The following is a 12139-nucleotide window of genomic DNA, read 5'->3' as shown; positions in this document are numbered from 1 at the left end:
CTAGCAGTTCCGATATATTGAAATGAACCTGAGGAGATATAAATGCGCTCAATCTGGATAAACGTAATTTGAGAAGTGAAACTAAGCAGTCAGCAGTTTCCGCTTCAAGCCGGTTTTCTACTTTCTGTTTTCATTTAGCGCCTCTCGTTGATGTGAAACTAATTGTCGTCAATCAACGATTTTTTTCTGTTCCTATTTATACAGCAGCAGTTTCCTGTCTTTTGTTTGTAATTATTTTTGTTTATGTATGGGAAGTTATTTCTACTACATTCTAATATTTAACAGATGTTCTCAAGTATTATTCAGTTGAACTTTGATCAGTGCGAGATAATATTTTTTTTGAAAAAAGTAAAATTTTTCAGTCACTCTCATAAAGTATCATACATAGAAAACATGAAAGTTTTCGCTCTCTTTGTTGTGGTATTATTTTGTGGGGCTTCTTCAGGTAATTTAATGTTTATTAAAGTGCCAAGTTTTTAATTTCATTAAGAATTATTGACGTTAATTTAAAATTAATTTTGCATGTTGCTTGCACATGTTTGAAATTGGAGATACGTATTCAAATCGTTATAATGTATCTTGATTTTTAACTGCGTAAAAGCGTATTATTTCTTTGTAATAATTTATATTAGGATGGCCAATTCGGTATTTATAATTTAAAGTTCGAAGTGTTAATCTACATTGTTTAATTTTAAAATTGCCTTTGTGTTTTGCATGTATTTAGGAATTAAATATTCGAAACACAACCTATAAGTTATTATTTTTAGTGATATAAATGATCCTTTTATTGCTATTTCAAGGCCACGTGTTGGCCCCTTCTTAAATTTGAATTAAAACACCTGTGTTTGAAAATTGAAATATTCTGTTAACATGATCTTTAATCTTAAGTTGGGCTAGCATTAAATTATTTCTATTAATTCAAGTTTATTTTTTGGAACATTTTCAGATAATTTTTAGTTTGAAGTATCCTAATCTAGACTAAAGCCTAGCACTGCTAAAAATCTGAGATATGTATTATACAAACTAACTACTAAATATAATTATTATATAAAATAATGTTTTACATGATTCAGAAACAAAGATTGCGCCAGACTCTGCCCGACAAGGGGTCAAGTATCCCCCGACAGGGGGGCTCAGACAAATTAATTCAAAATATTTAAATTAAACCGAATTTTATACTTTAAATTTTGTCTCACATCATTTTTTCAAGTGTGTTTCTAAGAATCTAAATCACTAATATTGTTACCATTATGTGCAGATTCTTTTTAATGTAAATTTAAATATAATTTACTTTCTGTTATCGATGTATTTTGTACTGTATTTTGCTATTTACCATACATTGTAAGTGTAAAAATTACTTCTGTAATAAAGAAAATAGTTGTAGCAGTAACCGCTATTACAAAAAATTTCTGCGTTTCTTTCTCTCATAGCGCAAAAATTATTCGTTAAAAAAAATTTGAAATTTCATGCACATTTAACAAAACATTTAAGGAACATTTTGATATAAATGTTATTTCTATGTACATCGATTGGTTTTTGAATCATTTAAATGTTTTGAAAATAAAGTTTTAAGTACATTTTTTGCATCCACGCGTTCTATCTAAAGATATCATGCCCCGTTTTGAACGAACTTCGAAATGGTTATGCACATAAAATTGCAAAATTCGAATTTTTTAAATTGTTACATAGTATAATCTTACTGACAAAAATGGGCTATTTTAATCCGGAGACTCGATTTTAATATATGCCCCAAATAAATACAAAGAGACTTTTAAAATTTCTCCTTGCGATTCCATTTTCTTTTCAAAGGCTCTTAAAGTAAACATCTATGGCCGGCAAAATGCTAATTTCTCCATTTGAGAAAAAAGAGTAAGTCCATCGGCTTAAAATATAAGATTCAAATAATATAGCTTAAATTTGTAATTATTTTTCAATTTAAAAATTTTAAATTTGCGTCCGAGAAAGAAATATTAATTAACTTACATTTTTTTTAAAAATTGTCACACATGGCTGCTGTTTGTCTGCGTATGTTTTCGTTTCTCTGCAAAGCTGAAAGCACACTTTCTACAAAGGTTTCTGTTTTGGCCTGCAGAAGCTTTTCACATATTGACATACGCCTGCAACGAATAACCTTTCACACAGTTAATTAATTATTGTTTACCACATATCAAGGCGAAACATTCTTTCCTCTACGATTTAAATTTGCTTTTGCTTTCATAGTTACGAATTTTAAGTCACAAAAAATGGACACTAAAAATTAAGAAGTTAGGGAACTAAATTTCGAAAAATAAGAGTTTTTTTTATTTCTTAGGATTTATTTGACCGATTTTGCTTCCCTTAAATAAAGTAATAATAAATGTTTACCAAAAGTTTTATTTTGCATAAAATTTTCCTTAGAAAAGCGAATAGGAATTGATTGATCTGATTGGAATTGTATGCAAAACTTTTTCAATTCGCTTAAAAAAATTTGGGATATGGCGAAATACGCAAAAACTAAAGTTAACATTAAAGGGTCCTAACTTTCAAGCGCTCTCCTGAAAAAACTATTGGAACAATATTTATAGATTGAAACAACTNTTTTTTCAAGTGTGTTTCTAAGAATCTAAATCACTAATATTGTTACCATTATGTGCAGATTCTTTCTAAAGTAAATTTAAATATAATTTTTTTCTGTTATCGATGTATTTTGTACTGTATGGTGCAATTTACCATACATTGTAAGCTTAAAAATTACTTCTGTAATAAAGAAAATAGTTGTAGCAGTAACCGCTATTACAAAAAATTTCTGCGCTTCTTACTCTCATAGCACAAAAATTATTCGTTAATAAAAATTTGAAATTTCATGCATATTTAACAAAACATTTAAAGAACATTTTGATATAAAATGTTATTTTTATGTGAATCGATTGGTTTTTGAATCATTTAAATGTTTTGCAAATAAAGTTTTAAGTACATTTTTTGCATCCACGTATTCTTTCTAAAGATATCATGCCCCGTTTTGAACGAACTTCGAAATGGTTATGACCATAAAATTGTAAAATTCGAATTTTTTAAATTGTTACATAGTATAATCTTACTGACAAATAAAGGGCTATTTTAATCAGGGGACTCGATGTTAATATATGCCGTAAATAAATACAAAGAGACTTTTAAAATTTCTCCTTGCGATTCCTTTTTCATTTCAAGGGCTCTTAAAGTGAACATCTATGGCCGGCAAAATGCTAATTTCTCCATTTGAGAAAAAGAGTAAGTCCATCGGCTTAAAATATAAGATTCAAATAATATAGCTTAAATTTGTAATTATTTTACAATTTACAAATTTTAAATTTGCGTCAGAGAAAGGAATATTAATTAACTTACATTTTTTTAAAAAAATTGCCACGCATGGCTGCTGTTTGTCTGTGTAGGTTTTCCTATCTCTTCAAAGCTGAAAGCACGCTTTCTACCAAGATTTCTGTTTTGCCCTGCAGAAGCTTTTTACATATTGACATACGCCTGCAACGAATAACCTTTCACACAGTTAATTAATTATTGTTTACCACATATCAAGGCGGAACATTCTTTCCTCTACGATTTAAATTTGCTTTTGCTTTCATAGTTACGAATTTAAGTCACAAAAAATGGACACTAAAAATTAAGAAGTTAGGGGACTAAATTTCGAAAAATAAGAGTTTTTTTTAATTTCTTAGGACTTATTTGACCGATTTTGCCTCTTTTAAGTAAAGTAATAATAAATGTTTACTAAAAGTTTTATTTTGCATGAAATTATCTTTCGAAAAACGAATAGGAGTTGATTGATCTGATTCGAATTGTATGCAAAACTTTTTCAATTCGCTTAAAAAAATTTGGGATATGGCGAAATACGCAAAAACTAAAGTTAACATTAAAAAGGGTCCTAACTTTCAAGCGCTCTCCTGAAAAAACTATTGGAACAATATTTCTTGATTGAAACAACTATGTTTTGGGGGTCAGAAATCCGAATCCGTCGAAAAACGGAATGTTTAATCGGATTATGTTTTTATGTCCAATTTCCTAACTTAAAATATCGTTTGGACTAATTAATTAGTATATTTGATGTCAACCTCTCGAACCATTAAAAATGAGTCCAGTGGGTCCATTTATTTCTTTTACGCACTTTACAGTCCGCAAAAAAAAGATATCACCCTGAATAACTTTCGTTCTAATTATCGGATTTTCACGATCTAAGTGTCAATCTTAAAGGTTCCTGGGGGTGACCTCAAATATGCTAATTAATTAGTGCTAACTATTAATTAAGCTACGAAATCAGACACAAAAACGTACTTTCTCTGAATAAGCATGCATGTTTTTTTATATAATTGGAGTCTAGACACTTGAATTTTTAAAAAAATGGGTCGTAAATTGGGTCGCAATAAAGGTTTATATATTTAGCGATAGTCCAGGAAACCGCCAAAAAATGTTGTCAGCGCAAATTAATATTTTTAGATAGCCCATTGACTAATTCAAAAGAAGAGTGCTTACTTTTACAAGGTTGCTAAGCAAGCAAGCTCTGACTGCAAAAAGAATTGGAATTATGTTCTATAACTGCTCGGACAGGTTTAATTAATAGTTAATGTTAAATATCTCGAAGTTTCTAGGCAATGGACAATTTTTAAGCTGATTTCTGTCAAAAAAGCAAATTTTTTTATATTTTAATCATCTTTTGAAAAGAAAATTTAAAGTGATTTATAAATTATTTATGATTTTCTAAGTTTTTAGATTTTAAATACAGGAACATTTTTATCTGATATTATTTAGATTATGTTGTTTTTGCTATATTTATTCGAGGATTTCATACTAAAATCAAATTAATATAACTTATTGTGGCTATATACAAAATTTTAGGGATAATCATTTTTACACCTTTAATCAAGTCTTCTAAGCAAGGAAGTTAGAAGGAAAAAGAAGTGCCTGAAAAATAAAATGTATATTTTACAGTAATTCTTATGCACATTCACGAGATTTTCTATAATTTGCGATATTTCCTTTTTCTCTAACTCAAGGAATTGCTGAATGTTTAGTGGTATTTTTGAAACATTGAAATAGGGTATGTTAAAGAATAAGATATTGAAATAATATGTTGCATATTGTATGATTCATTGTTTAAAAAATCGCTTCATTCTGCTAAATATTTAGGTTGCAAGGTTTTCTTTGGATAAAGATGATTAGCAAATAGAACAGAACTGAAACTTACGTTCGCAAATTCACCATAAAATGTCGCACAGCATATTCTTCAATTACGTTAAGTTACATTTACCATCAAATACTGCTACTATGATTATTTTTGCTTTCTTATATATATCTGATACGATACTCTCTTTTTTAAAAGAGGTCGTAAGATCCTTAAGATACTGAAATGGGGGCACAAAAACTTAAAAGATAAAATATTTAATTTCATTAACTCAAAATATCTGGTCTCAAAATTTTAATTTTTAAGTTAAATATAACTTTTACAATATTGATGCTCTTACGTTTTTAAAGACCACATAAATCCTGTTAAAATATGAAAATGCATATGTTTACTTTAACGAGTGTAAAATCCTTATCAAAATAATGATCAAGACCCAAATGTAAAACAATATAATTAATGATTAAATCTCAACTGGCTTCAAAAAATATGAAGAGGGAAGTTAAAGTCGAAATGTTTCGAGAGTTCTAATATAATCGCCCATTCTCAAAACTTGTCAAGCTTGAATAACTTGTGACTTTCATTATTGGACGCTCAAAATATGTCTATTTTTATTATCATCTATTATTTTTTAAATCAATGAAGTATTTATATTTTCAATTCAATTTCTAGGGAATATCTATTTAGTTACACAAGATATTAAATTATTTCACTTGATATTAAAATAAGTTTTACATAAGTTGTAGGCACAGGTTCCTAGATTGAAAAAATAATAATTCACTACTTTGTAAAAAATTCAATGCAGTACAATTTTTTTTTTGCTGCAAGCCTTAACATTTTAGTTTAAGGACATAAAAAATTCCGTTTACAATTGAAATTTCAAAAGTCGAATGTGAAAATGGAATGTCACCTAGCACCAGGAATTGAAATTAAATATGCAAATTCTATGACCAATTAGTTTTAGCCAAGAATGTCAAATATGTGTGACGATTTTCAAGGAACGTTTTTAAAAATATTCATACAGTCATACAATTGCTGGAATTTGATCGAAGCAATTCACAAATATGTACAAATTTTGGAGAATTCTATTTATACTTTAGCATATTTTACTATAAAACATAGATATTTCCTCACTAAAATAATATCATTTCTAAAATTAAAATAGAGTTTTATCAAAAACTCTGTTAACTTGAAATCGTCTGGTTAACATAGGTGCAGCATAAAATAATTTCTTTTCAGGGAGAGTGGCATAAGGTATATTTATTTTTTTATTTAATAATTTATTTTAATTTTAGGTGATATACTTTGTATTTGCTTTTGTGCATAATTTCAAATATTGCTTTAATTTTTTTTCTATTCATTATTTTAAATGTTTGAGCAGAATTGGCATATTTTTTCTTACACTAGGTTATAAAAGTAAATGACTTATTCAGAAATAAATATTGATTACTTAGACCTTTAAATGTTGAAAATCGTAACCAAATATGTTTATCATAAAATATTAAGTGATAAGATTATACAGTGTTCCCTCGCCACTTCACGCTTCATGCCTTGCGGCTTCAGTGCTTCGTGGGTTTTTCCGAAATATTCATCAAAAAATAAAAAAAAATTCAACTATGTCGGCAGCCACATTGCGGAAAGGAGCATTGTTTCATGTTGATTCGAGAGGGATAATGCTCTCTGCATGTCAAATAAAGAGATCAGTTGACTCAGAGTACATGTACCGAGTGAGCCTAAAGATTCTACGAATCAAGTGAGATCCTTTCCTCCGCCACCAAAATAAGACTCTTCGCCTCTCTCTGACAGCAATGTTGATTAATGTTTATTACTGTATAAGAGTTTGTAATTAACCTTATTAATTAGCACTGACGAGATTAAGTATACCATTGTAATTTTTTGTCTTAAATGTGTATAAATACTGTTTACATATTTAAAACATTCGTGTACCCGTGTACACAAAAATTCCTAGCGGCAAATCTTACTTCGCCGTTTTCAGCTTTCGCGGAAGGTTCTGGAACGAGACCGCAAAAAACAAGAGATCACTGTATGTGATTATTTCATAATGAAGAACACCACTTTCAGTTTTAAGCCTTTATTTTGAATGATAATCAAAATTTTAAAAATAGCAAATAATATTAAAAAAATTGTAGTAAATAAGTATCATTGGTAAATATACTTAAATAAGAATTAAATTAAGGTGTTACAAGTAAATACTATAATAAATTTTGATAAAATTTTTTGCTAATCAGAAGGAAAGATATCTGTATTTGTTTTGTTTACATAATTTTTCTGTCCAACAAGAACGTACTGGCAACAATCAGAAATGAAGAAAAAAAAAAACAGTTTTGATTAATTATCTTTTGAATAAATTCTAGTGAAAATTATTTATTGTAAGGTAAATGGTTTTCAGTGTTATCTTTTGTATTGATAATTAACAGAAATATACCGTCGTTTTCTTCTTATACCTCTTCACTACACAAAGACCACAGGGCCTTTGTAGATACTGGCCATCTCTCCCTGTTGGTAACTAAGCTTTTTATTTCTCTTCATGTTTTGTTTATTTTCTTTAATTCATTCATAAGAGTTCTACACTATGTCATTTTAGATCTGCCCCTTTTCGTTTACCTTGAGGTGACCATTCTAGCACCTTGGAGTTGCTTGGACCTATTTGCTTTCTCTGATTTCGAATTCTATTGATTTTTATTTATTAGTTTTGAATAATTCCTTTTTAGATATTTTCTGATACCATTTTATATTAAGAATTCTTCAGATACATTTCTTGATAAAAGCCTGAAACTTATCTATATTTGTTTTCAAGTTGTACCAGGTTTCTGATCCGTATAAAAACACGGATTTAATATTTGAGTTGAATATTCTTATTTTTGTTTCATTTGATAAAGTCTCACATGGCCAAAATTTATTGAAAATAGCAAAAGCAGCTGTGCTTTATTTATCCTGTTGGCAATATCTTGATTTATACTGTAGTATTATTTATAATTTTATTTACTTATAAATCTGAATTGATTTCATTGCTATAGCAGCTCCTGCTGATAGGAAAGAAGCCTGGGGCTATGTTGATGTCAGGAAGGATGCTCACATGTTTTGGTGGCTCTATTATACTGACCAGACTACTAACTATGCAAGTTATCCTCTTGTGATATGGCTGCAGGTACATTTTAATTATTTATCATAAATGTGCATTTTGATTGTGAATAAGTATATTTTATGTTTGGAATAGTGTATGTTTACGACGATTTACTGTAAATTTACTGAGTGGACTGTAAATTTACCGATTGATTTTAATAAAGGATAATACACCATAGAATGTCCTCAANGGAATAATTAAAATTTCTTCTTTTGAATTATTAAATATTGTCGAAACAAATAATACTTATTAATGCCTCGTAGCTGGAACTAGAAACAACTAAGATGAGTTTTGCTAGTTTTTCGAGGTTGTTGAAAAGACATCTAACTTCAGGTGTCACTTAAAATAGGGTTTTAACTAATTCCTCACAGAAGTCGGTTGAAGTTTTTTTTCTTTTCTTTAAAGTTTTATTTCTTCTTTTGAACCACATATATTTGCTCTGGATAATCCTATAGAAATTTCAGAATTTCTTCTTTCAGCAGTAAGTCGTTTTCTGCTTCTACAACTTTCTTGATTCCATTTTGATTGAATCTGAAATTTAGTTTTTAAACTGCAGAATCAATGAATCGCAAAATATTCTTTTTTGTAGAAAATTGAAAGTTATTGTCTTTCGTAGAAGGTTGAAATTTTTTAAAAAAAAGTTTTACCTCTTCTTTTAACCCACATACATTTGCTCTGGATAATCCTGTAGAAATTTCAGATTTTCTTCATTTCAGATTGCATTTTAATTGCGAATAAGTATATTTTATGCTTGGAATAGTGTACAATGCTATTGACCATTTTAATTTTCAATTAAATATAGAAGTGGAAAAAAACAGACATTTAAAAAAAGAAGTGACTTTGTGGAAATTATAGTAAAATTATTTTATTCACGAATTAAAAGCTATTTATTAGTGTTAGTAAAAAATGTAATAAAATTTATTTTTTGATAAGATTAATAATAATCTATGAAACTTCATTACGATTTTTCTTCTTTTGAATTATTAAATATTGTCGAAACAAATAATACTTATTAATGCCTCGTAGCTGGAACTAGAAACAACTAAGATGAGTTTTGCTAGTATTTCGAGGTTGTTGAAAGGGCATCTAACTTCAGGTGTCACCTAAAATAGGGTTTTTACTAATTCCTTACAGAATTCGGTTGAAGTTTTTTTTTTTTTTTTAAGAAGTTTCATTTCTTCCTTTGAACCACATATATTTGCTCTGGATAATCCTATAGAAATTTCAGATTTCCTTCTTTCAGCAGTAAGTCATTTTCTGTTTCTACAGCTTTCTTGATTCCATTTTGATTAACTCTGAAATTTAGTTTTTAAACTGCAGAATCAATGAATTGCAAAATATTCCTTTTTGTAGAAAATTGAAAGTTATTGTCTTTTGTAGAAGGTGGAAATTTTTTAAAAAAAAGTTTTATCTCCTCTTTTAAACCGCATACATTTGCTCTGGATAATCCTATTGAAATTTCAGATTTTCTTCATTTCAGATTGCATTTTAAGTGCGAATAGGTATATTTTATGTTTAGAATAGTGTACAATGCTATTGACCACTTTAATTTTCAATTAAATATAGAAGTGGAAAAAAGAGAAATTTAAAAAAAGAAGTGACTTTGTGGAAATTATGGAAAATTATTTTATTCACAAATTAAAAACTATTTATTAGTGTCAATAAAAAATGTAATACAATTTATTTTTTGATAAAATTAATAATAATCTATGAAACTTCATAACGATTTTTCTTCTTTTGAATTATTAAATATTGTCGAAACAAATAATACTTATTAATGCCTCGTAGCTGGAACTAGAAACAAGTAAGATGAGTTTTGCAAGTTTTTCGATGTCGTTGAAAAGGCATCTAACTTCAGGTGTCACTTAAAATAGGATTTTAATAATTCCTTACAGAATTCGGTTGAATTTTTGTTAGAAAGTTTTATATTTTCTTCTAAACCACATATATTTGCTCTTAATAATCCTATAGAAATTTGATATTTTCTTCTTTCAGCAGTAAGTCGTTTTCTGCTTCTACAACTTTCTTGATTCCATTTTGATTAAATCTGAAATTTAGTTTTTAAACTGCAGAATCAATGAATTGCAAAATATTCGTTTTTGTTGAAAACTGAAAGCTATTCTCTTTTGTAGAAGGCTGAAATTTTTTTTAAAGAAATTTTATCTTTTCTTTTAAACTACAAACATTTGCTCTGGATAATCTTGTAGAAATTTCAGACTTTCTTCTTTCAGCAGTAAGTGGTGTTCTGTTTCTACTACTTTCTTGATTCCACTTTGATTAAGTCTGAAATTTAGTCCTTAAACTGCAGAATCAATGAATCGCAATATATTATTTTTTGTAGAAATCTGCTGCATTTTTTTAACATGATTTTGAGTTTCCAGAAAGAGCTTTAAAATCTTTTTCTGAGATTTTCCAAAAGAGTCAGTGTTATCAGTGATATTTTTCATGAGATTTTCCAAATTTTTTGGTGTATTCTGCTGCTTCAAGCAAATTTGCTTTAAAATTTTTTCAGTTCAGAATGCATCAACACTGTCTTCAACAGATATTACAGGATTCATTGTTCCCACTTCTGTCATTTTCCTAATAGGTAAAATCTGTACAATGCTTCTTTATATTACCAGAACAATTTCACAGATTCAATTTTACAACTAGGTATCAGCAAAATAATTTTTTTACCGAAATTTTTCTTACTTTTTCTGATCTGTCTAGCTAGCCACTGCCATTAATAGCTTTACCCACCCTTTAACTTCTCTAGCACTGTAAGAATTTCTACATAGTACTCTAAAATTGAAAGAACTTAGAAAAATCTGCAAATTCAGTGATTTGAACATAAGTCCTTATGCTTTCAATGTCTTGAACTAGCTGATTCTTCGAACGCACATCAAAGTTCAGGCTGTGTTTATAATGATTGACTTAATAAAATGCCAAAATCAGAAAATTTTGCTCAAAACAGCGAATTTTGAACAGTTTATACTATGCATACATTTGGCATGACAAGGTTAAAAAGTCAAAATTATAAAAAAATTATCAGTTATTTACAAAAATTACTATCTTGAATTCAGGATTTTATTTATGTACTTTGTGTTAAAATAATACTAGTTACAACATTAATCCAAATTTTAAGTTTTTCAATTATTCTATGAAAGTTTTACACTTTGCTTCTGTGCTTGAAAATATTAATGTTTCAAAAGCATTATTTATACTAAACAAATTTTACACTTATTTTACTTTAATTAGAAAATACTAGTTTAACTAGAGAAATTTGGTTAATTTTTTAAGTAATATTTATAAAAATATAATTTAAAAAAGGTTAATGATCTTTGCAAGATGATATGAGCTGATTGTCCTGAGAAGGAAATAAAATTTCTGAATTCGTATGATTTTGAACAACTTCCTAAGTTGCTAATTGATAATATTTATATATATATATACATTTTTTTTTAAAGTAAGGAAGTGCAAATCTCCTTTACCTTCTCTTTAAAGAACCTTTTCCAAATAAAGAAGAAATACAAATAACCATATATGGCAACGTTACTTTTAAATAGTAACGAGTAAAAGTACAAATATTTTTAAGAAAAGTAACGAGTAAAAAGTACAAGTAAAAATGCAAGTACTAAACAAAAAAAGTAACGATTTAAAAGTACATTTCTAGGAAATCAAAAATTCAAAGTAACCTAAAATTCTATTGAATAATATTCTTATGTTCTTTAATGTTTTGGTTAAATCGTTGTTACTTATTTAATTATTTTTAATTTTGAAAATTATAGACAGTAATTTATTTTCAAATTCAGAACAATATTATAATATAATTTTATAATATAATCGTATAATATAATTTTAAAATCGAA

At 27.9% G+C, this 12139-nt stretch overlaps 1 protein-coding gene across 4 annotated transcripts in view; it reads left to right on the top strand.

Annotated features, from left to right (window-relative positions):
• Positions 1–287: 287 nt before the first annotated feature.
• Positions 288–12139, top strand: part of LOC107453574 (retinoid-inducible serine carboxypeptidase-like) — a 38845-nt gene continuing 26993 nt past the window's right edge. For 2 of the 4 annotated variants that reach the window (XM_071177678.1, XM_043045357.2), the window contains exons 1-2: positions 288–445; positions 8188–8315. In XM_071177678.1, coding sequence (XP_071033779.1) covers positions 394–445; positions 8188–8315 — 180 coding nt within the window. In that variant the 5' untranslated portion in view covers positions 288–393. Of the gene's footprint in view, positions 446–8184; positions 8316–12139 lie in introns of all 4 variants that reach the window. The other 2 variants (XM_043045354.2, XM_043045352.2) reach the window with 1 other exon arrangement.

This window comes from Parasteatoda tepidariorum, chromosome 2, assembly GCF_043381705.1.
Source record: "Parasteatoda tepidariorum isolate YZ-2023 chromosome 2, CAS_Ptep_4.0, whole genome shotgun sequence".
Taxonomy (NCBI): Eukaryota; Metazoa; Arthropoda; class Arachnida; order Araneae; family Theridiidae; genus Parasteatoda; species Parasteatoda tepidariorum.
The sequence above is the reverse complement of the archived record's forward strand: the minus strand, read 5'-3'. Positions and strand labels throughout refer to the sequence as shown.